This window comes from Hylobates moloch, unplaced genomic scaffold (assembly GCF_009828535.3).
Source record: "Hylobates moloch isolate HMO894 unplaced genomic scaffold, HMol_V3 SCAFFOLD_173, whole genome shotgun sequence".
NCBI classification, from domain to species: Eukaryota; Metazoa; Chordata; class Mammalia; order Primates; family Hylobatidae; genus Hylobates; species Hylobates moloch.
Window position 1 is genome coordinate 24,470 of NW_026652448.1, and position 27,992 is coordinate 52,461.

The following is a 27,992-nucleotide window of genomic DNA, read 5'->3' on the forward strand; positions in this document are numbered from 1 at the left end:
ATTCACTTTCTCTACTACTCTCCTCCCTTTGGGAGCCCCAGGGGCTGGAGTAAGCACGCTACCACCCACTACACCTCTCAGTATCCGCGGCACAGGAGCCGTACTCGATTTTGCATCCCCCAGGGCCTGTAAACGCCGGAAAAGCTCCCGCGGGGTGCGGTCGCTGGGCCTGGTCACGTGATCCCCACTCAGCGCCCCTGAGCGGGGGGGCAGCGAGCAAGTGCGCATGCGCATCCCTTCTAGCTCCCCCCCCCCCCCCCCACCCGCCCCCTTGGCTCGGACGCAACCACTGTCAGCTCCTCCCCCTCCTCCTTCTTCATCTTTCCTGACATTCACTCCCTTCCCCCAGCCAATTGGTTACGTCAGGCAGACAGGCCGAAGAACCAATCACGACGCTGTCCTCAGAAGCCGCCACGCGGAACAGGTCGGATCCGACTAATAGGGGCCCTTAGAGCGACCACGCCTCAACCGGGCAGGGGAGCTCGAGCCCAGTGGGCGGTGCTTCTCCAGTCAGCGTGTGGGCGGGGTAGGGCGGGGACCAGCAGTCGCAGAGCCGTCCTCGGTGGCGGCGACGACGGCGACGTTGCTCAGTCTTGGTGTGGGCTCGGCGGTGCGGGGCGAGCTGCGTGGAGGGCTCGGCGGTCACCGGCGGCGGCGGCGGCAGTGGGGAGGCCGCAGCGCCATGGGGGGGCGTTAGGCTGCGGCGGGTGAGGCGAGGGGCGGCAGCGATCATCTGGTCCGCGGCGACCTTCGGCCGGGCCCCGGGGTGGGAAGGCTTGGGGCGGGGGTCGTCCCTGGTTGCAGGGGGCCGCGGGGCGGGGCTCGCCGGCTGTCGGGGTGCAGGAGGCCTGGGCCGCTGAAAGGAGGAGGCGCCGCCAGCCGCCAGGCCCTGCCGCTGGGCCGCTTGACGACGACGCTCCCGCGGGGGCCCCGCCTGAGGAGGACGCGGCGGCGGTGGCGGCGAGGCCGCGGGAGGCCGCGGAGGATGGAGGAGCGGAAGGAGGAGGGCGAGGCCGAGATCCAGGAGCACGGACCCGAGCACTGGTTCTCCAAGTGGGAGCGGCAGTGCCTGGCCGAGGCCGAGCAGGACGAGCAGCTGCCCCCCGAGCTGCAGGAGGAGGCGGCGGCCGCCGCGCAGCCCGAGCACAAGCAGCAGAAGCTGTGGCACCTCTTCCAGAACTCGGCCACCGCCGTGGCCCAGCTCTACAAAGGTGAGGCCGCCGCCGCCATCTTGGTACCGCTTGGCCGCCGCCGCCCGGGCCAGGCCTGGTCGGCTCAGCGGCCGCTTCGGGGGGCCCTGATAGCGGCGGCCTCGGGGATCCCGGCCGGTGGCTCCGGGGCCCTGCAGCCCCCTCCCCGCAAGATGGCGCCGCGGGAGGGAGGCCCGGGGTTGGAGGGGCAAGCCAGAGCCGCGTGGGGGGAGCCCGGCTTTGGGGTGGTCCGAGGGTCCCCGCTCTCCGGGCCTGGCCACTCGGTGTCCCCCCTCGGCCCGGGGAGGGGAGGGGAGGAGCCCCCCTCACAAAATGGCGAAGGGAGACGGCGGGGCGGCCCCATTGTGCCCTGAGCCGGCCTCGGGGCGGGGACTGCCAGGGGGGCGCCTCCCTGCGCCGCGGCTCGTTCCTGATCTGTGCCCCTGAGCTCTGCGGCATCCCCTTCTCCCCGCCGCGACCCGCCTGCCCCCTGGTCGTCACACTGGGTTTGGGATCCCGAAACCCTTGAACAAAATGGCGAAACCTAATATGGCCGTTCCGGAGTGTTTGACGCCCAAATAACATTCTTGTTCTGTTTCTTTCTCTTTCTATGTGTGTTTCTTTTTTCTTTTTGTTTTTTTTTGTTGTTGTTTTTTGGCTTGCTTTTCAGACCGAGTGTGTCAGCAGCCAGGACTTTCTCTCTGGGTCCCCTTCCAAAACGCAGCCACCGCCGTCACCAACCTCTACAAAGGTAAAGATAACCTTGCTGCATTGCCGATTCAGGGAAGGGCTGCCTGCGTCAGGGTGTTTGCCCTGCGTTCCAAGTGTGTTTTGTGCTCCCCAGCCCAGCTGCTAACCTTGAATACCTTGCAACTTGAGAATCCCGGCGGTGCTCTAGCTAGATCCACCGGAGGCGATTTTGACACCTCCCTCGGCTCCCCGGGACAGAGGGCAACGCCTGGGGACGTTTTCGGTTGGCTTCTCCTAGAAGGGGCTGTTGTTGGCACCCAGTGGATGGAGTTTGCTGAAGGTCCTGCAGTGCCCAAGATACCCCCCGCCCTCGGCCCCCTTTCAGCGAAGAATTACCCTGCCCCTAAAGTCAGTAGTGCTCAGGTTGAAAAGCGTTGAGCTGGAAGACGGCTGAGCCTTGCTTCCCACTGGAAAAGACATTGAGTGAAGAAAAGAGTTGATGTTTTTTGTACTACAATCGGAGGTGGGACGAACTTTATGGAAAAGATTCTTGAGTTAGGCATTTGAGAGCGTGGCAGTCAGTATAGTTTTGAAGTGTTGGAAAGCTTGCTAATCGGAGTCATCTGCGCGCATGTTAACGTGCTGCTCTTCTCTAGCAATTTGATCAAGTGTTTTCTGTCAAAACGATCCTGTATCTGATTATTTGCTGGCAGGAATTCTGTTCAGAGTTTTGAGTCGAAAGGTTTGTGTTTTATGGTGGTTTTTTTCTGGAGTTAATCCCCCTCCCTTTGTGATGACATGAAGGTATGTAAGTAAACGTTCTTGACCGTTGTGCTTTCTTGGTAACGGTGAGTTTACATTTTGTGCCTTACTGGTTTTGAAGATTGAGAAATTTGGGGTTGATTTTTTTTTTTTTTGGCAAGGTTTTTATGGAAAAAGGGTTTGACTTTGTTAATCTTAAGAAATATGTAATTAAATGTTTTCAGACTTGTAAGAGTTGCTCAGAACAGTAATGGAATTTTGTGCATTTCAAAAGTACCAGTATTGGTATTTTTGCCGTATATATTTAGGCCATATATAGGTTGAAACGGGCTATGAAGGTGCTGCTTGACTCTCAAGTTGTTAATTTTTGCATAAGAATGTGCCGCAGCATCTTGTAGGAAAAATATCTCTTATTGTGAGATTTCTTGAGTAGACTATAGTTTTTTGGGACAGTAATTTGAGAACTGGTAACAAAGTGGTGAAAAGAAACGCTAACTTTAGGGAATGAGGAACTATAATAATAATAGTCCAGTCTTACCGAAAAAAAGGAAAACGTGGTTAAATAGTGCCCCAGTGGTTAGCTTTGATTTTATATAGCTGTTTCTTAAATTGAGACTGAGTAAATTGCTTCAACATCTATCAGTGCTGACGGTCTTGAACATTTTGGAATGGCTCTTGGTTTTGTCCAAAAAGGGAATTTTGAAATAATATTTAATTAAAAAAAGGTTTCTGGGAGTGTAATTTACATTCAGTAAAATCACTGTTTTAGGATATATACTTTGATTTTTTTTTTTTTTTAACAAGTAGAATATATCTATCACCCTCACCCCAGTCCCTGGCAGTCCACTGATTTGATTGCTGTTTTTTCTTCTCCATCATGTCCTAAATAGAACCGTGGAGTCCTTGTAGCCTATTGTGTCTGGCTGGTTCCAGTTACTATGATAAGATTCACCCATCGAGTTCGCATTGCAGGTGTGCATAGTTCAGTGCCTTTTGATTGGCGAGTATTACTCTGTGGTGTGGCAGTACCGTGGTTTATTCTTTTGCTTTTGTTGGTATTGGTTTGTGCTTGAAGGGGAAGGCAACACATTTTTAGTGTTTTTATGTGCCAGGTTCTTAGCCTAGGCAGTATAAAATGTGAGTGTCCTCTGGCTTTGGTGCTGTTTTGTGCTTGTAGAATGTGTCCCTTTAGGACTAACCTAGCAGTTTTCTTTAGTGCTAACTTTTGGTGTAAGAAGATGGGTTCAGCAGTTGAACTCTGAAATAACCCTTAATTTGATTACTTCATTTAAAAATGTTTACAATTTGTTAGTTTTTCTGCTCAGAAAACTTAAAGAGGAACATTAATTTTATTTTTAGAAAACATCACATATGATTCTTGGATTATTGTAAATGCTTGATTGTTAGTCTGAACTATTTTTATTTTGAACCTTGTTTCTGTACAATGAAAACACATCTTTTTCCTAATAGAAAATGGTAAGTTGTGTCTTGTGGAATTTGATAGTGTAGTAACGTTTTCATGTTTGGTTCAAGGAGTGTGTGGATAATACTCTGGATAGCCTCACACTTTTTCTTCTTTACAGGGTGTGGTCTTTAGAGAACAGGCATACAGCTGTAGGAATAATTGGTTACCTTAAATAGAAACAATAAAATTAGCAAGGTGGTGTCACAAGTGCATACAGCAGTAAGTAGTACTAAATTTAAATGATATTGGTTATAGTTCTGATTAAATATTTAAGTATAATTTAAGGGGGGAAAATTTGGTGGATACTTCTAAGTGGGCAGTGGGCAGCAGGCAGCATTCCTGTATTTTGTATAATGTCTGACAAGGTAAAAATGGCTTATTGTGGAGCCTGGGGACAATTTGGCACTCCTACCAGCTTCTTGATAACTACCAAGAAGTTCATTAGGTGTTTATCTCAATCCTGACCTTCACTAAGAAGGTCAGGATTGAGATTAAAAACCCAGCAGAGGGTCCCTTTTAGTTGTCAGTGGGCTTTTGAAAAGTTGAAAATTGAGTTAATTGATTTGGTTGGAATGTGGCTAGAAGGATTTGGAAGATAATGTAAATGTAAGTTGAACTTCAGCAAGGACAGAATTCAATAAAATGGAGTGGGTGGTTCCTTCTACTGTAAATAGTAGGGTCAGACTTGTCTTCCCCTTTCCGAAAAAGGAAGGAAGCCAAAATACTGATTGCTGGTTTTTGATTTGATAAATGGAAAGAGGATGGTGTTTCTTCAATATTCAGTAGTATCCTTAGATCAGTATATTTTTTGATACCTGGAACTAAAGAAGGGGAGTAAAAAATCATTTTAATCTAGCTAGGGTTGATGTTTACCTAGTGTCATTGTGAGTTGGAGTCTACTGCTACATTGCCTGAGTTCAGATCTTGGCTCTGTTACTTCTTACCTTTATGGTCCTGGAGACAGTGAAGCCAGGTGTTAATTCACCATTGTGCTCCTTGACTTAATTAACTTAAATAGGGGTAACTACCGCAAATTCTAGTACAAGCTTTTAGGTTTTTTTTTGTGTTTTTTTTTTTTGTTTTTTTTTTGAGGTGGAGTCTTGCTCTGTCGCCCAGGCTGGAGTGCAGTGGTGTGAGCTCAGCTCACTGTAGGCTCCGCCTCCCGGGTTCAGGCCATTCTCCTCCTGCCTCAGCCTCCCGAGTAGCTGGGTCTACAGGCACCTGCAACCACGCTCGGCTAATTTTTTGTATTTTTTTTTTTTTTTTAGTAGAGATGGAGTTTCACCACGTTAGCCAGGACGGTCTCGATCTCCTGACCTCGTGATCCCCCCGCCTCGGCCTCCCAAAGTGCTGGGATTCCAGGCGTGAGCCACCGCACCCGGCCACAAGCTCTTAGCTTTGTGCCTGGCATAGTGAGTGCTCTGGCATTCGTTGTGTTGGTGGTCAAGTTTTAAGTATTTTTTGGATTTGTCTCAATGTGGGCAGTGCTTAAAATGAAGGGAAGTAATAGTAGTTTATTTTCTGTCTTTTTAAAAATTTTTTCTTGTGTGGGAATAAACTCTGGTGTGCACTTCCTTTTTCATCTTCTTTCCCTAATTGGAGTAAATGTAAGTAGAATTGACAGGTGGGAAAAATAGTTTGATGCCCTTAAGTCCTCATTTTTGATACATCTTGATGCCAAGCACTCCTTATATGTCTCACTTCAGTGTGGCCATTTTGGACTCGTAAACTAAAGGAGAATTGAGCATAACTGTTAATGTGTAGGCCAAGTGGCAGGTGACTTAGAAACAAATGGCCAGAAGTCATATTCTACCTGGAGACTGGAGCTGGTTTGTGACTCACTTGGCTACAAAAAATTGTTACTGAGTTTGAGACTTTGTTCAAAATACCTTAGTGTGGATTACAGTGAAAAACCCTAAGCATTAAATTCTATTTAACTTTTCATGCTTGTAATCCCAGCACTTTGGGAGGGTGAGGCAGGAGGACTGCTTGGGGCAATATAGTGAGATCCTATGTCTTAAAATTTTTTTTTTAATTAAAAAATTTTAGCTTTGTCAGAAGCAGTAGCCTCGGTTATTCATAATACTGTTTGTAGATTGTAGATTTTTATAGAAGACTGCTTTTTTGTGTGTGTTGCTCTTATTTTTTTCCTTTTTTGGAGACAAAGTCTCACTCTTGTCCCCCAGGCTGGAGTGCAGTGGCGTGATCTCGGCTCACTGCAACTTCTGCATCCTGGGTTCAAGCGATTGTCCTGCCTCAGCTTCCCCAGTAGCTGGGGTTACAGGCTCCTGCCACCACACCAGGCTACTTTTTGTATTTTTGGTAGAGATGGGGTTTCACACCATGTTGGCCAGGCTGGTCTTGAACTCCTGACATCAGGTGATCCGCCTGCCTTGGCCTCCCATAATGCTGGGATTACAGGCGTGAGCCACCGCGCCTGGCTCTTTTTTTTTTTTTTTTTTTTGAGACAGGGTCTTGGTCTTTGTCACCCAGGTGGGAGTGCAGTGGTGGTGTCTCAGCTCACTGCAACCTCCACCTTCCAGGCTCAAGTGATCCTCCCACCTCAGCCACTGAGTAGCTGGGACCAGAGGCACCCATCACCATGCCCAGCTAAGTTTTTGTATTTTTGGTAGAGATGAGATTTTGCCATGTTGCCCAGGCTGGTCTCCTGAGCTCAGGCAATCCACCTGCCTCAGCCTGCCAAAGTGCCGGGATTACAACTGTGAGCCACCATACCCAGCCTGTGTGTAGTTTTTCTGTGAAAGGATGTGTTGGTTGCAAGTATCAGAAAAGACAAGTTGGGCTGGCTTTAGCTGTATGGACATGTATTGGCTCCTCTGACTTAAAAGGCCACAGTAGGATTGACTTAATTGAGCGGCCTAGGCTCCCCTGCTCTGTTCTACCCTGTGTGCACTCATCAGGCTGACTTCATTATGTTGGCAGAATGGCTTGTGGCTCACATCTCAGGGCCACTCAGTGAAGCTTAGAAGAGCCTAAAAATGACTTCTGTCATCTCTTGGCCATAACGCTGTCACTTGCTTACCCACAACCATTAATAGGGGTACATAGGGTTATGCAGATGAGTTTAGGCCTAAGCCACAACCCCTTGAGCAAATGTAGAGGGAGCTTCTCTCAGAACTTGGTTGCTATCTAAACAAAAACTTGGAGTGCTTTTAGGCAGGGGAGGACAAGGATTGGATGCCAGGCAGGCAACAGACAGTGTTAAGATTCTCCCCCAGGGCTGGGCGCGGGGCCTCACGCCTGTAATCCTAGCACTTTGGGAGGCCGAGGCAGATGGATCACCTGAGGTCGGGAGTTTGAGACCAGCCTGACCAACGTGGAGAAACCCTGTCTCTACTAAAAATACAAAATTTGCTTGGCGTTGTGGTGTATGCCTGTAATCCCAGCTAACTGGGGAGGCTGAGGCACAAGAATCGCTTGAACCTGGGAGGCGGAGGTTGTGGTGAGCCGAGATCATGCCATTGAACTCCAGCCTGGGCAACAAGAGCGAAACTCCATCACACACACACACAAAATATATATATTATATATTAATTATTCCCCTGGTTCCTCGTCCTTTGTTTTGTGTGCTAGGTGAAAATTAAGTAAATACATAAGTAGCTAGGAGGTATGCTTATTTTTGGATACCACTTCCTTAGGGAGTACAATTGAAAACAGTTTTATTTTGGCTGTGACTTAGATTGTTACATTCCTAAAGAAACATTACATTTTCTTTACTGATTGGAGTGCCAGGGCTCACACCTGTAGTCCAGCACCTGAGGCTGAGAGGAGAGGATCTCTTGAGGCTAGGAGTTTGAGAGCAGCCTGGGCAACATAGTGAGATCCTGCCTCTACCCTTCCTCCCAAAAAAGAATAAAATATTTTTCTGTGTAGTGGACTGGCTAGTGCAAATTTAATTCTTAAGTTTAAAAATCACGTAGTCAGTAGTGTTTCTTTAGAAGTGTTGCTTTGATGTAGAGTTGTGCTCTTATGGTTTGTAGATTGTCTACAATTGAGAGATGGCTTCTCATTTGAGGAAGAAATAGGTCATAGAAGGAACTCTGTTACTGCACTTTGGACACAGGGCCCTTTGAACTTCAGTTCCTTGTTACAAACTTGCCATACCTGCTGTAATTCACATGAATCAGTGTGTATCAAAAAGCTGTAAGTAGTGTAATCTGATTAATTTTATGCAGTTATGTAAGAAAGTTATTATTTGGTCTTCAGAATCAATATAATTCTTTGCTGTCTGCCCCCACCCCAGCCCGTTGTGGTGGGAGAATTTGTCTTCCAAAATCTCTTGCATTCAGTTTCACATGCTTATATAAAAGCATTTTTAAAAAATGGGAAATATGGGATACCTGCTATGACTGGTGTATGAATCAGTTCATTTTTTTTTTTTTTTTGAGGTGGAGTCTTGCATGTCACCCAGCCTGGAGTGCCGTGGTGCAATCTTGGCTGACTGCAACCTCTGCCTCCCAGGCTCAAGTGATTCTTCTGCCTCAGCCTCCCAAGTAGCTGGGATTACAGGTGCCTGCCACCATGCCTGGCTAATTTTTATATTTTGAGTAGAGATGAGGTTTCACTATGTTGGCCACGCTAATCTCGAACTCCTGGCTTCAAGTGATCCACCCACCTCGACCTCCCAAAGTGCTGGGATTACACGGATGAGCCACCGTGCCACGCCCGCCCAGTTCCTTTTTTGAATAAGGAAATGAATGTGTCGTGGTTAAAGGTTAGATTGACATTTCAGTGCCCTTGGGGTTTGCCTAACCTTCAAGTATGTGGCTCTTTTCCACAGTGACTTCGGTTTCGGTAAAATAGTGTTGGACGAAAGACTGGCCACAGCTTCTGTGCTGTTTTTCTGGGATAGGTACCCGAAAGTCCACGCTTCTAGAATTGGGGTGTGCTCAGAGCAGTGTTTGGCTGAGATCCTTCAAGAGGCCGTGTGTGTGTTTATGAGATTATCCACTGGACACTAGTTTGTCCTGGGATTATGTTAAATTGTAGTCATGCCTAAGATTCTCCAGTAAGCATACAGGTCTCCTAATTAGCTCAAGGTATGAGAAAGGTTTATTTTCAATCAGGTAACTATTTAAAAAGGACTCTATTTTAAATGCTTCACCATCTACATGGGACTTTGTATTTCGGGAAATAACTGAGGTTGGGTTTGAGTGGTAAGGCAATTGGACTTGGTTTTCAGAATATATACTGTTAACAGTGTAAAACTACATTATGCCCCGGTGGTGCAGAAACATACCTAAAACCTTAAATGTTTCTGCTTTTCTCCTCTAGGACCTTCTAGTCTGCAAGGGGAGTGTTTGCAAAATGCATGACTTTTAGCGTACTCATAGTTGGTTCTGACGTTGAGACTTGGTCATCTCAGAATTTTTGAGGTGAAATAATTGGTCAGTTGCATAATTTTTTTTAAAGAGGTTCACAACTTGTTACATAACTGTCTTACATCTAAGCCAGGCCACTAGTGATTACTGAGTTTTCCCGATGTTCAAATCTGATGAAACCATTAGTCCCTTGCAGATCTGACTGTTGGACTTCTTGTGTCTTCAATCAGAACAAACCAAAACTTGGCCAAGCTCTTCACAGGATAGTTTTTTTTTTTAAACCACCTCATGTGGCCCCTTCCCTTTGGCCCTTGAGTTTTGTATCAAGTTTAGCTTCTCTTTTTTTGCTGTCTGGTTTGCCAGGTGTATGTTTACATGCCTCCTTCATCTTTCTTTTTTTTTTTTTTGAGAGAGAGTCTTACTCTTTCGCCCAGGCTGGAGTGAAGTGGCGCATTCTTGGCTCACTGCCACCTCTGCTTCCCAAGTTCAAGTGATTCTCCTGCCTCAGCCTCCCGAATAGCTGGGATTACAGGCGCCCGCCACCATGCCCGGCTAATTTTTGTATTTTCAGTAGAGACGGGGTTTTGCCATCTTGGCCAGGCTGGTCTCAAACTCCTGACCTCAGGTGATCCACCTACCTTGGCCTCCCAAAGTGCTACAATTACAGGCATGAGCCACCATGCCCGGCCATCTTTCTTTGCGCTGTCCAAGCCTGTGTCAGACTTGTTTCTTTTTACTATGCTTCAGACTTTTTTTCCTCTGTTTCTCCAGGTCTGGGCTTACCTCCGTTTGGCTTTGGAAGGGTAAAATATCCTCATTCTCTTCAGAAACAGAAACTTTCTCATTTACAAGCTTGATTAAAAGCAATTCTTCTAGGTAGGATAGGTTTAAAAACGTGATTGCTTCTAGGTTAACACATTTTACATTTATCCTTTATGTGGTCTGATAAGTTTAGTTGCTCAGTGACTTGATTTCTCTTAATGCCTCCAGATCTTTCAGAATCATTTAAGTTTTAGGTACAGCATTATAAGGTCATCTTTAGGTTTGTCCACCCCTTTAGGGTTGGCTCATCTAAATCTTTTCCTAAAGAGGTGGGAAAAGTGGTGACCCTCTCTACTGCTATTTACATTCAAAATGGAGTTCATGCTTTGTTTATGAAGAAGTGAGAAATCAAAATTATTGATTCACGTTATACCAGTAGTGAGACACTGGAGAAGTTACTTCACTCTTGAGCTGCTTTTTATATTTGTAAAATTAGAATAATCCACCTTCTCAAAGTTGTGATGGAGAAGATATGAGTGCACTCTATAGCATTATCAGGTTTCCAAATTGATGTTGAATTCTAGTCTTGGTCCTTTTTATTTTAAAGTTTTTTTTTTTTTTTCTTTTTGACATCCCAGGTCCTACTTTGATTATTTTTTTAAGAGAAAAGATCTGTGGACAATATCCTTGTTTTTCTTTGTCTTTAGCAATAAAGACTGTCATCTGCTAAAGAGTAGGCCTTATTATAAAGTTCTGGTTGTTGTGCTTCCCTCTTGCCATTTTCTTTAGTAATGCAAATTCAGCTTGGGATCCTCTGTGATGTCTGGATGATTTTTATTTTATTTTTTTCTGTAACGCAGCTTTACATTGTTTGACTATTGCCCATCCTTTCAGTCTGCTGTAGATGTAGCAGATAAGAAATTAAAGCCGCCGGGTGCAGTGGCTCATGCCTGTAATCCCAGCACTTTGGGAGGCCGAGGCAGGCGGATCACGAGGTCAGGAGTTGAAGACCAGCGTGACCAATATGGTGAAACCCAGTCTCTACTAAAAATACAAAAATTAGCCAGGCGTGGTGGCGTGCGCCTGTAATCCCAGCTACTCAGGAGGTTGAGGCAGGCGAACCCGGGAGGCGGAGGTTGCAGTGAGCTGAGATCCAGCCACCGCAGTACAGCCTGCGCGACAGAGAGACTCCGTCTCAAAAAATAAAATGAAATAATCAAAGCCAGGAAAAGTAATAGAGAAATGTACACAGTATTGTTGCTTTTACAGAAAGTTCCAGGATAAAGTAACAATGTTGGTTAATGCCATTAAAGACATACTGGTGATTTTCTGCTGGCACAGCAGCTCAATTAAAAATAAATAGCAGTCACTTAAATTTTCAATTATTTTTTTCAACTAGATGAAACCGCTAAAAGGTAGAGGTAATTTTACCAAAACCCAGGTGGAGTATATACAGAGAATCTAGTCTGGGAGATCTGTTGGAATGGTTGAGTTATAGGAAGCTGTTGGGAACTGGAAGCAGGATGAGTATACCCAGGGAAATGAATAAAGCTTTTTGTTTTCCACCGTGCTATTTGGTTTTAGTGTTGAGCCGTCAGTCAGAATTTTTCCTTCTAAAACATTTGCTGCTGGCTTCAGCTTGTTCCTGATTCTTGGTGCTGAATCTGTCAGTAGGAATGCATCTCCACAATGACTTGGTAAATGCAGATGAGCGTGGCCTGAGGCATGTGCAATATTTAGACATCTGTTGAATGATGTGATGCAAGTTATTTTAGGTAGTTTCATTAAAGATAACTAATCTTTGTGTTTCTGTTAAAAAAATTTTTTTTAACAAGACAAGTTCCAGGACTGTGATAAGTAAACACTGAATTTAGACCATTAAGATTAAATGTTATATAACATTTTTATTATGACTGAAATCATTTCAGTTTATATTACTGATGGGCTTAGATTATTCACTTTGGTTAACTTGTAAAATGGTTTTCTTTAGAAGGGAATGCAATACGGCCCTAATGATCATGATACATGTTTTCTTTCTCTTTTTCTTTTTTTCTAACAGAAAGCGTGGATACCCATCAACGAAGTTTTGATATTGGAATTCAGATTGGCTATCAGCGACGCAATAAGGATGTGTTGGCTTGGGTTAAAAAACGCAGAAGAACTATTCGTCGAGAAGATTTGATCAGCTTCCTGTGTGGAAAAGTTCCTCCACCACGAAACTCTAGAGCTCCCCCAAGACTGACTGTAGTGTCCCCTAACCGAGCTACTTCAACGGAAACTAGCTCATCTGTAGAGACTGATTTGCAACCCTTCCGGGAAGCCATAGCTCTGCATGGTAAAGCCGTTTAAACATATTTCTTTGGAAAAATGGTTAAGAGGGTGCCTGTGGACCCATTTTTCATGTTTAGGCTTAGGTCCAGATATACTGTTTTTTGTCTTACAGTAAACAGCTTGCTCTAGAAATGTTTAATAGAATGTAAGTTAAGAACTTACATGGGCAATTTCTGTCAGCTAACCCATCCTAGAAAATGTTTTTAGAAAGTTAGTTTTGAGCTTATTGGTGTTAAAATGACATATCTTTCTGCAGCGTTGATTAGAATTTATCGCTTTACACTTACATGTTGTACGTGTGTTTTTCCTCTTCTGAAGTCAAAGAGGAAGTTCTTGTGTCTTAAGAATTCTGTTATATTTCTAATGGTCCATGGCAGGCAAGTAAGGTGGGAAATTGTTGGGTTAGTTCTCATGGGACCTGGGACCTCCCTTGACACCTTTCTTACTTGGTTTGCTGTAGATGGTGGGAGAGGATGCATGTAAGACTCGACCTTCTGCATGTCGTCCCTCAGGTCCCTTGCACTTTAAGAGCTGGGACCAGCAGAGTGCAGCCAGTGGACAGGTGGATCACTATCTCCCCAGGCCAGACCTGTCATAAGAAGGCACTCTTGGCTAAGGGATTTTAGTATTGCTGGAGAAGCCCGGGGAATGTAGTCAGTGATTAAGTCTGTTGTTGCTTGTTACTCTCTGATACAGACTTCCAAATAGAGCTGAGAGAGTTAACCTGTGTGACAGCATTTAATACTGCTGTAGGAAAAAAAGCAACAGAATAGTAAGACTTGCTTGAAACCATGATGGAAGCATGGATCACGCAGATGGCTAAGCAGGTAGAAGTAATTAGGTCATGAATCCTTTTTTTGTTTTTCTTTTTTTTGGGGGGAGGGGTCATGGAGTTTCGCTCTTGTGGCCCAGGCTGGAGTGCAGTGGTGCGATATTGGCTCACCGCGATCTCCGCCTCTGGGTTCAAGCGATTCTCCTGCCTCAGTCTCCCGAGTAGCTGGGGTTACAGGCATGTGCCACCACGCCTGGCTGATTTTTTAGAGACATGGTTTCACCATGTTGGTCAGGCTGGTCTCGAACTCCCAACCTCAGGTGATCTGCCCACCTCGGCCTCCCAAAGTGTTGGGATTACAGGTGTGAGCCACTGCGTCTGGCCATGAGTCTTGTTGAAAGTTAACATTTCTGGGCCATGGTACAGGTCATCTAAAACAAAGTAACCTGGTAAGGTACTAAGAAATAGTGGGATATAAAGAAACTTTATTGACGTTGAATCATTGAAACTTTATAATACCTGTAGAGATCTTGTTCTCTCTGGGAAACTGTAGTTCTTCCCTGAAACCCCAATGTTGTTTTTTCCCTTGATAGTGTGTAGGACAATTAAAAACAAAAACATGAATTGCAGGAAAGTTCAGGTTGTGTGGATGCAGTACTTTAAGACTGCACACTGTTCCTGACACAGTGGAGTAGTTAGGCTGTCAGAACTTCGGAAGCTCAGGCAAAAATGGGATTGATCTGTTTATGCTGAATTAGAGAGTTTCACATCTTTCCCCCTAAAGTTTGGGAAAACAATTTATTAGAGGTGTACATAGTTTGTTAGATTAATTTTAGTGCATGGTGACATTTGATGCAGTTGTCTCTCCTTAAGTATTGTGATTTTCTTCCTTTATTAAGAGGATTGTGGCTCATTCCATGCTTCTCTTAAGGTATCTTTTTACTCTGTTTTACTGTTATATTTTAGAAGATAGTTTTAAGAAACATAAAAACCATGCTTGTTATCTTAACGTAGTAGTAGTGTATGTAATAGTAAAAAGGGCAAGCCAGCCCCCTCTGCCCTCGAAAACCTGTATCCTCCAACTCCCACTACATTTTCTCATATTGAATCTGTTCCACTTGTGATTTATTGTTTTCCTGAACTTTGGGAATTTTAAGTAATGATACAGTTGAAGGGACTGTTTACAATTTTCACATGTTTAAGTTGTGAGGATTTAAAACTTAAATATAAGGCTTTGTGTAGGAAAAAAATGATCTTAACCTTCAATAAATTTATAATGTAGCACTAATCCAGTATAGATTGGAGACTGCATTCTTACTCTTACGGTTCATACTTCTAATTCATGTGGTTAAAACAGTGTTGTGAAGTAATAAGGCCCCTTGAAAGAATCTACAGAAACATAAATTATACTGAGTTGTGCTCTACTGGTTTGTGAGAACATCAGTGTATTAAGGAGAATGGTAGTTTAATTTGAATATTTAAAGAAAGTAATTTGAATGGTTCTAGTACTAGGGCCATTATTAACTAGTAACATAGATTAGTGACTTTAACTGGGTATCCTTATTATCTGATTTGTCTGAAGTGAAAACTGTTAAGGTGCTCTTTTAAAATGTATTTGGAAACACCATAGTTAGGGTAAATACAATGTCAGAATTCAGTCTTGCATATTATTTGCTTAGCCAAATTTATGAAGTCTAAGTTAGGCCAAATAGAAGGTTTTGGAGTTTTACATTGGGGGTGAGTCTAAATTCATGTGTTTAGCGAGCACAAGGACATGGGAAAAGAATTGGTATATTGAGGCAGGCTTGAGTTTATAATCAAAGCAAACTCAGTTCTTCTTCATGTCCTGTATATTTAAGAGAGGACAGTTTTCCCACAGTTTTTTTCCCCTTACCCCTACCCCCATCAAATACAGCCCAACCAAATAACTATGTTCTTAATTTAAAGGAAAATGGCAGACTTGATACCTGCTGAATATTTCGTGTAGACAGAGTATGACAGTGAATGAGATCCCCAGTCATTGCCCTTGTAAGCCTCGGAACCCAGTTTAGTGGGAGAGACTAATGTAAATAGCTTTAATCAAAAGTATATCGACTGGCCGGGTGCTGTGGCTCACACCTAAAATGCCCGCACTTTGGGAGGCCAAGGTGGGTGGATCACTTGAGGTCAGGAGTTTGAGACCACTCTGGCCAACATGGTGAAACCCTCTCCCTATTTAAAGGAAAAAAAGTAAGACATATCCATTTATGGTTATCAAATAGGTTTTTTGTTTTTTTTTTGTTTGTTTGTTTGTTTGTTTGTTTGTTTTTGAGACTGAGTCTCGCTCTATAGCCCAGGCAGGAGTGCAGTGCTCACTGCGACTTCCGCCTCCTGGGTTCAAGTGATTCTCGTGCCTCAGTCTCCCGAGTAGCTGGGATTATAGGCGCCTGCCACCACGCCCAGCTAATTTTTGTATTTGTAGTAGAGAGGGGGTTTCACCATGTTGGCCAAGCTAGTCTTGAACTCCTGACCTCAAGTGATCTGCCTCAGCCTTACTGCCTGCCCCTAAGTGCTGGGATTGCAGGTGTTAGCCGCTGCGCTGGCCTCAAATAGTTTTTATCAAAGCTACTTCAATTAGTGGTTAGCAAGGCTTAAAGACTAATTCAGTGCTTTATTTTGACACTTGTCTGCAACATGTGGCTTTTTTTCCTGTGTCCTATGGGACCTAGTCATCTGTATGTATGTTAGACTCACAGAGGAATTAAAGAGATAAACATTCATGTGCTAAATTGATTTCTGTCTTGCTTTGTTATCCTATGTCTTAAAAATAACATTATTATAAATTTCCCAGGAGTTGAATTAATGCTAATAACTGGTAACTCGTTTTTATGTAAACAGCATACTTGAGACCAGAAATTTTCTGGACCACTTCATGGATCTCTGCCTGCCATTCTCATTGGTCCTCTGTTCATCCCTTCTTTCCTAGAGCTGCTCCTTACCTTGGCTTCTCTTCTGCCACATTGGCCTGCCTGACCTGTCCTCAGGCCCTGTCACTGCCCTAGATTACGTTTCCTACCTCTTCACTTCCAAATCTGGACCTCTCGTTTAGACCTTCTCTCCTGACTGCCAGACAGCATGTCCCACTGTCCTCCGGTGTACATCTCCAAAGTGTCCCACAGGCATTTATCTCAGATGAAGTTTCAAGTTGGACTCATTCTTCTGCCCCAACAGCAGAATGACTCATTGAGCCATTGAGCCATTCAGCACATTATATGGCAGATTCGGTGCTGTCTCTGGGAATACATAAATAAAGAGCGATTCCTTTTCCTGTTGAGGCAAATATGGATTTGGATAATTTCTATTCATGTCATGAATGTGGTATGTGGAAGGTATTCTGAGAGCAGAAAGGGATGTTTCACAGCACAGCCCGGCTGTGTGGTGCTCAGGGCAGGCCCTCTGGAGGAGGTGAGCCTGGGCTCTTGGGCTAATGTTTCAGCCCTCACTTTCCAGTCCTGAGCTGTTGTCACCAGTCCATCTTTCATGAGACCATTGGAGTGATCTTTCTGGTCTTGTCACTTCATGATTTAAAGTTTCCCTGGGCCTACATAGTGAAGTCCAAATTCAGCATGGTATTACCAGACCCTTATGATCCAGTCTTAACCATTGGTTAGGTGTCCTAGCCATACTGTTTATCTCTTGAGTACCTCTATGCTCTTTGACAAGTCCAGCCCCTACATGTTCATACCTCACTTCTGTGACACAGCCTTCCTTCAGGGCTCCCAATCTCTGTAGCCTCCGTGAACTATGCATTTGCTCTGCTGCTTGATTTGTTTCTGTGACTGTCCCATTCTCCTCGGGACACATAGCAGGGACCTTGTCTTGGTCCTTTTTTTTTTTTGGCTTTAACAGAACATAGCAAAGAACCTGACACAGGTGTATTCTGAGTTTACCACTGGGGTTATCACAGAGGTCTGCTAAGTGAATACAACACAGTGGGGACCCAGAACCTCTAGAAAGGGTTGAGGATTACAATCCCCAGATAGCTACAATGAGGGAATAATGTAACCTGTTTGCCTAGGGTGTTACATGGTAATCTTGAATTAGAACAACTGAGACTTCCATGGGACCTTAGGGTGATAACCATTAAACCTACTCTTTCAGTGTTAACTTTGTAAAAGCATCACACTAAGGAGGTTGTCATTTAATCCTCATACCTACCCTGGATTATTAACACTGTTGATGAAGAAAGCCTTACTTGGCTAAGATATGGAGCAGGTTAGTAAGTGGTAGAATAGATAATTCCAGTCCTGTCTCCAAAATACACATTTTTTTAATTAAAAAAATTTTTAATTTTCAATATATTTCTTATTTTTGATTTTTTATTTTCTGTAGAGTTGGAGTTTTGCCATGTTGTCCAAGCTGATCTCGAACTCATGGGTGCAAGCCATACCCCAACCTCGACCTCCCAAAGTGTTGGGCATACTGGCATGAGCCATGGTGCCTGGCCTAAAAATGCATACCCTTAAGCACTATGCCCTTACATTTTTAGATGTGGGATTTCTGTCTACCACATCGCCCCCACTAAGACCTAGGGCTTAGGTGTTGAGGTGGGAAAGATCTTGAGGCTTTTCTTCTCAAAATTAATCGGAAATGATGTGAATTTTATGTCTCTTTCTGGGGTTTTCCTCATAAGCTAATCTGGATTAGTAGACTTAAAGGTGAATGACCAACTGTATCCCTGGTTCACTGGTTAGGAAGAGTACGTAGTCATTGTGTATAGGCTATGCTCAACCTCTCCAAGCCAGTCTCCTTTGTGAAAGGTGATATACTTACAAGGCGATATATTAAATGGGAACCCAGGCAGGTTACCTACCCTACCATGACACTGGAAGTATTCTTTGCCTTAAGAAAAGGAGAATTGCTGGTTGGTTCCAGGTCTTGTGGGTACTTACTCTCTTTTCCCCTGGGCAATTTTGCTATAAAAATAGACCCAGGATCTCAAGGCCCAGTGGCTTTTGCCTTCTGGGATAATTTTTTGCCTCCCTGTTTAGTAGTAAGGGTCACATTTTAAATTGCAGCTATCACACTGGAGGGCGTCAGATCATTTACAACTTTGACTACTTAAATATTACTTGCTAAGATCTTGAGCTTGTCTCATGTTGACAGACTAGTGAAGTTGGTTACATTGTCTCTCTCCTCACTGGAGGGAGAGATTCAGAGTTGCCCTGTCCAACCCAGTGCTATCTCTGGAAAGGGTTGGATTGAAATCTGGTTTCCCTTCATTCTGAGCTGTCATCATGGGGGTTAGGTGAAAGGGTCCCGAGTAAGAAGATGGCATGGGTCCTAGGGTGCGGAGCCAGATGCCAAGTCAGACTTCACTCGGTAGCTTTATTCAAAGTCCCACTTTCACTCGTAGCATGTCGTAGGTGGTCTCTGCAAGTTGCTGACCCTGATTCAGACTGTTACATAAAAATCAGACACTTGGTTTTAGTTCCCAAACTGATTTTGATGACATTCTTGACTGCAGGGCTTGGAGTTAACCCCCCTGGGCCTGAGTTGTCCCTCTGTAAAGTTACACATCATTTCAGACTCAAAGGCCTCTAGCATGCAGGGTCTGGTGTCATAATAGGCACCGATGGGAACCATTACGTCATTGGCTTTTTTGGCTTTAATCTTCCCAATTGTAAGTTCCTTTCATGTTTAAAACAAGTTTAAAAGACAGGGGGACTTAGGCAAGCTCAGGCAGTCTAGCCTTTAATACAAGAATTTCAAAACATAAAGGAAAAAAACTTTTTTTTTTTTTTTAATCAGTACTTTGTGAGTTACAAGACAGCAGCAGCTCCTTAGTGTTGATTGCTGAGGCCTTTTTGGTTTGAAAACTCTGCTTCCTTTGTGAATTTGGTGTTAGGAGTTCTTATTGTTATTCTGCAGCTTTTACTATTGTCCTTTATTTACTGAACACAGTGAATACCAAGCACTCTGTTTATTAGAGGCTAGGAGTAGGGGCGGGTGGTTAAAGAAACAAAAAAGCGAATAATCTCCTCAAGGAGTTTCTGGCCTAATAGAATTATAGTAGACAGTGAAGTATCTAAACCCAGGAAATCAGAGTGAGGCACTGTGTCCATCGCCTTGAGAATTAATAGGCTGCATTTCTCGGTTCTCTTTTTTTTTTCCCCAACTGAGTCTTTCTGTGGACTTACATGGAACTTCTTATTCTCTTAAATCCTTAAGTTGCTTGACGATGTTCTTGAATTTGGAGAAACGGGATGTAGGGCCGTATGAAAAATCATTTGAAATCAGATTTAGGGGTATAAGGTTGAATAGTAATGTTTTACAAAGAAGAATGTAAGGCAGATAACTAATTTATCACGTCCAAAGTATAAAACTGCTACCTTTTCCCTAGAAAAGGAAAGCTCATTTTCGGCAGCCTAAATCAGTAAGATTTTCTTCCTCCTCCAAGTGCAGATTTTGTACCCTTTGTTTGTCAAAACATTCTTTGGCCCTACGCATGCCAGAGTGATATAGAAAGGAAGTTACCACATTTTTTTTGAGAACAAATCACTCCTGATAAAATTTCTTAGACAATTGATAATCATTTTGAGAAGAAATTTAATTGTATTTGGCTCTGTGTCTCACCTCTTTGGTATCACTCTTCTACCTCTTCCATCACTATAGCTAAATATTTAGAAGTATGTCTTGACACCTAGCACAAATGTTTCGGTTAAGTATTTTAAAACTGATGGATGGTATGGCCGGGCACTGTGGCTCACGCCTGTAATCCCAGCACTTTGGGAGGCCAAGGCGGGTGGATCACCTGAGGTCAGGAGTTTGAGACCAGCCTGACCAACATGGAGAAACCCCGTCTCTACTAAAAATACAAAATTTAGCCAGGGGTGGTGGCGCATGCCTGTAGTCCTGGCTACTCAGGAGGCTGAGGCAGGAGAATTGTCTGAACCCGGGAGGCAGAGGTTGCAGTGAGCCAAGATCGTGCCATTGCACTCCAGCCTGGGCAACAAGAGCAAAATTCAGTCTCAAAAAACAAAACAAAAAACTTTGATGGTATAGTACGAAAGAAACGTCTTGCAGTTTTCTGTTGCAGAGAATTAATTAGAACCAACCTGTCGGATTGTACCCATTCGCCTTTCAGAATCCTTTCTTCTCTGTGGAAACCCACGCTCCCAGCAGTGTGTGGAACACAGTAGATTCTCAAGGAATGCTTGTTGAATGTTGCAGTCTGCATCTTCTTGAAATAACAGAACTGTTGATAGCTGTTTAAAAGTAAAATGTGTCTAAAAAACATTTGGAAATTAAGATGTAAGAGATACAATGCACCAAAGCAATCTCTTAATTACTTAAAATGAATTATTTCAAAGAATCTTCTTTAATTGAATTTTCTGTGAAGTCTGGAATTTGTAAATTATGCCCCTTTGTTCAAACCAGCCCCTGAAAAGAACAATTAAGGCAATCAAGATAGCATTAAAGTTTTCAATGAAGTTGGCATTTTCTGTGTATTAAGATTGGATGTTAGCTGCTGAAGTTTGTGGAGGTAGGACATAAAGCTTCCAACATCAGTAATGCAAAATTGTCTTGAACCTGTGGTAAAATTTTGTTGGAGATTTTTTTCATTGCAGTGAAAAGGGCCATGTAGCATGCCTCAAAGCCAGGTTACTCAGCTTAGTCCTTGTTTAAGCAGTTTTGATATTCAAGTTCAATTTTCTCACTGATTTTATGATTAATTTCTTGGAAAATTTGAAAGTTTTCAAGAAGTAAAAAATTAATATCTTGTTATCCCACTATATAGAGATTAACTGCAGTTCAATGTTTGGTGCATTTTCTTCTAGTCTTTTTTTCTATGTATAAATATTAAAGTTATTACATAGTTGAGATCATACTGCATATATGATACTGTATCTTGCTTTTTTCATTTGAACGTCGTGAGCAATTTTCCCATGACATTACAAACTGTCTTTGAAAAATGGAAAACATTTGGGGCTGTCAGCATAACTGAAAATGTTTTCTTGGTGTGACACATGTATCTTTGTAATTGGTTTGATTTAGTGTGCTTTATTTCAATAAAAATTCAGTATTATAATTTACAGATTGGGGTGGGGAGTGGTATCTACTTCAAATTACTGAAATCTTCCTAGTAGAATTCTTTTTTAAATGTTTGAACTCCCCTGGTACATCTTAAATGCGACATTGACACTGCAGGTGCTTGGATGTCCTGGCACCTCAGAACACAACTTTGTGCGAAAGGAGTGCTGTGCATCTCAATAGTGCAATTCATTTCCAATGCAAGAATGCCAGGTTCTTAGGGCCCCCGGTCAGGATATTACCTACTTTATTTAAGTTGTGATTTTAAATCCCGTTTTCTATGGGAGATAACACTGGTGGAACAGATCTGCAGAGGGCCCTGCACCTGCGCTGGTGGATCAACGGTGTCTTCTCACCTCCAGGGCTAGCTGCCTTGCCTTCCCTCACGGGGCTTAAGTGGCTGGGAAGCAGATAGTGTAGATGAAGTCCTGGGCCGCTGGCTGCTGGACTGAGGCAGTGAGATGACTGGGCTGGCATTTGTTCTTTCTCTGCCTGTGTGTGACCTCTAACTATGTGCCTGGAAACTGAATTACATGTAATTAATGCTGCAAACAGGATTTTCTTATTGCCTAAGCATGAACTTGGTATGAAAATAATAGTTAATAATTTACCATGTAACTTGGATTCTTATAACCTGGACTGTAAATTTGTTTTAGCTCCAGTGGGAGTTTCCTTTTCAGAGTATGACGAAACCATCCTCATCTTTTCCACCCCTGGACTAATCATTTAAAATGGATACAGAAACTTTAAAACTGCTGAGTTTATCTTGTGTTAAGCAATTAAGACTTCTCTGTCTAATCATGCTACTTGTTCTGCTTTTGTCAATTGATACTCCAGTAGCCCTTTTGAAAAAGTATGTTTTTGGTAGAAATTAAGTTGTATGCCCTCAGGACGTACAACTTGGTTTTTTTTTTTCTTTTTTTTTTTTTTTTTTTTTTGTTCTGAAGCATGTTTAGATTTTTCTGTACTTGTATAGGTCTGATTGTTTATGTGGCTTAGCTAAGGTTTTCTAAAGCATCTTCTAGTAGCTGTCATTGGTTTGTAAAATAAAATTTGGGCTGTCAAAATGCACATTTTTTGGTGGTTAATCTTAATTATTTTTGACCCTTGTGAAAAGTCTTTTTGGGGAAGATTAGGTAGACAAACTTTGAAAATATTTTCACTGCTATGAGAGTCAGTCATAGATCATACTGCACATTACAGTTATCAAGCTAAACACCCAGGTCATACACCCAGTAGAAAAAGATGATTTCCCAGAAGCTGCTGGAATTTTCAGATTGACCAAATTGATGTTTAACACATCTTTTTCATGGAGAATAGCAACTGAAACAATAAGGAACATTTGCTTGAAATCCCTGGTCCACTTCTGATAGTGTTTTGAGCCTTCCATATTTGTTGTTAGGTATTTATTAAACATGCTGCCATGAGACTCCTATGTTAACAAGGGCATTGGGGTGGGGTTTGTTGAATTCTTTTTATCATTTGCAATGATAAAGGGGATCTTGATTTTAATTATTGAAGTAGCCCAGTTTATTGCTGAATGTGCCCATATTTTGCCATTATAATTACCTTTTGGATTATGAAACAAGTATGAAAGGTTATCCTTGAAGAACATGGGCACCTTGTAATATGTTACAGGCTGAGACACTAGGTGAAATAAGGCACACCTCTCCCCTCAAGTTTAGTCTTGCTGTAGAACTTTAAAAAAAAAGCCAACAATGGGGATAATTGAGTTTTAAACTTGATGGCAATGATTTAAGTGAAGAGAACCATCTGGGTTTATTTCCTGGTGTTGGAGAGGTGAATAAACATCAACAGTTGAGCCTTTGATTTCAGTGGATTTCAACATGAGGGGGTAGGACTTTGACGTATTATTCTTTTTCAGAATTCATAAGTGCCAGGCACTGTGCTTAGGTCATTAGATGGAGATGAGAAGATATTTTCTATAGGAAGAGATGGTTGATTGTACCATGCTGTAGAAAGATGGCTGAAGATTTTTTTTGGTTTATTTTGTTTTTTAAAAGTAAGCTTGTGCCGGTTGGGGAAGAGGAAGTGAAGTTCCTTTTTGATGGTGTTGAGTTTGAGATGTCCAGTAGGCAGTTAGAAATCTGGGAGGGCTGTTGAGCTCTTTAGTCCAGTTTTGGGAAACGTGTGTGGGTAAGGTAGGGGTTGAGGATATCACCCAGGGTGACACTAGCCTTTCAGGGACAGAAGGGAACCCCACCAAGGCGACTGAGGAGGGAGCAGAGAGTTTCAATTTCAAGGAGGAGGAAAGAGGAGCCAGCAGGAAAATAAAATGGAGAGGTAGGAGAACCAGGGAAGGAGCCTCAGAAGGGAGGTGCTGGGGAACAGGTGGGCTCACTCAGGGAGTGAATGTTGGGAGAGAGAGACATTTGCAAACGTTGGAAGAGACAGATAGTTGCAGGCCTCACTTTCAGAGAGCTGCAAATTGCATGATGTTGGTAGTGGGGATTCGGTCTAAGGGTGAAGTGAAGAGGGCAGGAGGGGAAGGGAGAGAAACCGTTTAAAGAGATGAGGCCTAAGAGGCAGGCTGGCCCTAGGACCGACCTGAAGCTACCTTTTGGTAAAATACTCTAGGCTTAGAAGAGGATCAGAATAATCGAATAGGAATATAGATTACACTTGAGTGGGAGTCCTAGCTCTTGTTTACTACCTGTTGACCTTGGATGAATTAACTTTCAAACTTGGATTTTCATCTGCAGAATGGAGATATTATAGGTGTCATAGGAAGTAATTGACATAGTACCTGATGCAGGAAGTATTCTCATGTTAATGCTTCTATTTTTTAATAGGTGCTACTTGGAAAGGTTGAGAGGCTAAAGAGGGACAGTTTGATTTCCTCTGACCACCAGCGGGAAGGGAGGATGTGTCTTCTGCAGGGAGAGCAGCCAGGGGATTGGTTGGATCAGTGCAGAAAGGAATGGGGGGCACCTAGAGTGCTGAGTTGAGCACCTCAGAAGGGAGGTGTGGCCCGCAGGACATTGTCAGCACGTGCGATGATAGTGCAGGCCGTGGATTTGAGAACATTCACAGAATATTTGGTGGAGGAAAACGTCCAGGGGAATGTAATAGATTGATGTGATAGGAGGCAGAGACTTTTCAACTTAAAATTCAAATTTAAACTACATATTTAGGGAGTTCATTATTAGAAAGAATGGGCCCCTGTCAAATGAAACCTCTAAGCTTACTTGAAAATCTTATAAGTCCTATCCTTTGAAAATTAATTGATAGTCAAGCAATAACAGATCCCTAGGTGAGGCGAGAATAGTGGAAGGGGAAATTCCTAAGGCAGAAGATCACTGCCAGTGACGGTAGGTTTTTAAAAATGCAACACTGTGGTTGGTGTTTCCTGGCCTGACTCATACCTTTCACAGGTTTATCCTGAACATTTAGGAGTGGAATGTAAGTTTGGCTCCTTAACTGTGTAAGAGTTTAAGGAAAGGAATGAGTATCCATGAGTGCTGGGTATGTTCTGGATTCAGTAAAGTAACTTTCTTTTGTTTTTGAGACGGAGTTTTGCTCTTGTCACCCAGGCTGGAGTGCAACCTCGGTTCTTTGCAACCACTGCCTCCCAGGTTCAAGCAATTCTCCTCCTCAGCCTCCCGAGTGGCTGGGATTACAGGCGCCTGCCACCACGCCCGGCTAATTTTTATATTTTTTAGTAGAGACGGGTTTTCACCATGTTGGCCAGGCTGGTCGTGAACTCCTGACCTCAAGAGATCTGCCCGCCTCGGCCTCCCAAAGTGCTGAGATTACAGGTGTGAGCCACTGCGCCTGGCCCTGGATTCAGTAACTCTTAATGTTGAAAACAAAGCAGCAGGATTCTTCACAACCCTCTCCCCTCCCCACTTCCCTGAAGGATGAGAGAGAGGATCATGATTGAGGCTGTCCTGAAGGACATCTACCAAATACATGCCAGGCCTTAGGTGATCACGTAGCCTGATTTGTCCAGGGCAGACTGACTTTGTACCTGATGTCCCAGTAGAAATTTTAACAGTGACTCTTTTCGGGTTCAACAGTAATACTGTTTTGAATGACAAGTTATGTGATCACCTTATCTAGAGGGGATGTTGGAACAAGCCCAGCTGGGCCTGGAAGTGATTTCTGGCTCTCCTGAAAACATCACACACATACACACTCATCAGAGGGGTCTGTTGGAATGGTAACTTTGGGTAACCAAAAATGTCTTGTCTTTAAAGCAAATGTCTCCTGTCCTTATCTGTAAATTTTGTGCAGTACCTACCTCATAGATGGGAGAATTTCATGAGATATTTGTACACCTAGCACGGTGGTTGACACATAGTAACTTTTAGTAATTGGTAGTTACCAATATTGTAGATATTGGTAGTATTACCAATAAAGTATATGTCAAGGCCAGATGATATGTTTTTCCAGAATAAAACTTAATTGCTTACTAGTAATCCCTTATAAAGAAAATAGGCAGACATGCTTTGACATTGTGACAACATGGAAAGTAAGTGGGTTGCTTTCAAAAGGGTTAAATAATTGAGCAACTCTAAAACCTTTTTTCTTCTTCCTAGGTCTTAGTGGTGCAATGGCTAGTATAAGCGTGCGTTCGAGTACCCCAGGCTCTCCTACACATGTAAGCAGTGGATCGAATGCTAGTCGAAGGAGAAATGGACTCCATGATGTCGATTTGAACACTTTCATATCAGAAGAAATGGCACTCCACTTGGACAATGGTGGAACTAGAAAGCGTACCTCAGCCCAGTGTGGCGATGTCATTACAGACTCACCAACCCATAAACGCAACAGAATGATCTAAACTGCAAACATTTTCACACCCACCATGCTGCTTGAAAGCCACTTGATCCTCAACATATACTGTAATTGCAAAGGAAACATGAGGCCATCTTCCCTTGTTCACTGTTTAAGACAAGTGAATTCTATAGTGGTTGCCATAAAAGGAAGTTCTAGGTATTTATAGTAGATTCCCTTGTAATTATGGCTTTCTTAAAACTATAATCCTAGCAGAGGACATCAGATATTGTGTAGTCGTTAACAAGATCATCATAGGCAAACATATATCCGTTCCAAGGCTAAAAGTGACCTTAACTGTATTTATTCTCAAAGGGAAAGGAAATATCGGATGTTTATTTGGTTATAGAATGCTTTTTTTCTTTTTTTGAGGGTCCATTTCCTGCTGCGTTGAGTATTTTGCTTCAGCAGTATTGCCAGGTTCCTAAAATTGTCTAAAAACATGATTTGGCTTCCATTTTTGCAGCTGCACTGTACCATGCACCTGGTTTCTATATAGTAACAGTGTGCAATTCTAATTATTGGACCGTGCCCTGTTTTTAGTTTTCAAAGCAGTTTCTAATTCTGGTGATTGTGTGATGTAAAGAGGTGCTATGATGGTCATGCAATTAATACTAAATATTGAATCAATGCACAGAGCTTTATTGGATTCACTTTGTGTGTGTTAGTGCTCTAAAGTAGCAATATTATTATTAAACTGCCCCCAGATTAACCCTGTAGGCCTAAAGTACTCAGTTTTAAGACAAACACTACTTCCCATGCAGGGTACTTTCCTTATGGTAAATGTAAACATGTAGACTGCATTCGAGGTGACCTAAAGTAGAGCGGTCATGAACTTTGAGAATGGGCTTCCTTTTTGGTTCAGTATTAGAGGGAGAGGGAGATGGATGGTGGAGTAGGTTTTCTAGTCTATCATTTTACATTTTTCATGGAGTCCCTGCTTAGTGCAGTTTCCATTGGAATGGGTGGAAGACGACAAAGCTCTCTTTTATCTGCTAATAATGTGATTGCAACTTAAAATAGCAAAACCCAACTCTCCCTGTCCCTCCAATCCCTCTCCTAAAAAGTTGAGTTTGGAATCTCATTCTGGAAAAGATGGAATCGCATGGAGATTCTCTAGCTGTTAGGTAGACCTAAATAAAAGTTCTCAATAGATTCCTCTTTTGAGTAAATATAAGACCTCTTGTAGCTACAATGTTTTAGAGCATGTTTCATCTTCATTTTTAATATCCTGAACTGAATGATAGTGTTTTTTTAGATGAAGAACTGATGTCAGCCTGCCAGGTACTGTAATTTATTCTATCATATTATTATATTATATATCAAGTAGGACAGTGAAAAATGTTTCCTTGCAAACTTGTAGTCCAGTATCAGTTACTTCCTATTTTTATCCTTAGAAGACCATTGCAAATCAGTGTAAGGGTTTTTCCAGTAATTACTCACAGCACTTTGTTAAAGTTTGCAATTTCTTCAGCCATTTAATAATACCTTTCTGTGAAGAAACTTTGCTGAGTTAACCATAAATATTCATTCATTGACTGGGTGGGATGTGAATGGAATGTTAGAAATGTTGTGTGAATTGAAGTTCTGTATTCATTATAGATGTAGCCCTTATTTAAAAAAGTGAATTCCATACTAAAACTAGGAATGAAAGATATTTCTAAATCTTTGCAAAAGTGGATCATTTTTTGTTTGACTATAATAGCAGGAAGAATTATAGCAATCTGTCATATTACCTTAGACAAGCCTATGTATTATGAATACTTTCAAGCTTCCCTTTGGAATATACAAGACATGCATTTGGA

The 27,992-nt window shown here is 42.9% G+C and overlaps 1 protein-coding gene across 1 annotated transcript; it reads left to right on the top strand.

Moving 5' to 3' along the window:
- Nucleotides 1–806: 806 nt before the first annotated feature.
- LOC116464095 (HUWE1-associated protein modifying stress responses 1) lies at nt 807–27,992 on the top strand. The gene is made up of 4 exons (XM_032147364.2): nt 807–1,211; nt 1,861–1,941; nt 12,271–12,546; nt 25,950–27,992. The coding sequence occupies exons 1-4, from the start codon at nt 986–988 to the stop codon at nt 26,192–26,194; spliced, it is 828 nt and encodes a 275-aa protein (XP_032003255.1). The 5' UTR covers nt 807–985; the 3' UTR covers nt 26,195–27,992.

What these genes read in the sequence shown, in the direction of transcription:
- LOC116464095 (XM_032147364.2), top strand. Translation starts at nt 986, where the DNA reads ATGGAGGAGCGGAAGGAGGAGGGCGAGGCCGAGATCCAGGAGCACGGA. An exon ending in CGTCACCAACCTCTACAAAG is followed by an intron (nt 1,942 to 12,270) that starts GTAAAGATAACC and finishes TTTTTCTAACAG; the next exon opens with AAAGCGTGGATACCCATCAA. An exon ending in GGAAGCCATAGCTCTGCATG is followed by an intron (nt 12,547 to 25,949) that starts GTAAAGCCGTTT and finishes TCTTCTTCCTAG; the next exon opens with GTCTTAGTGGTGCAATGGCT.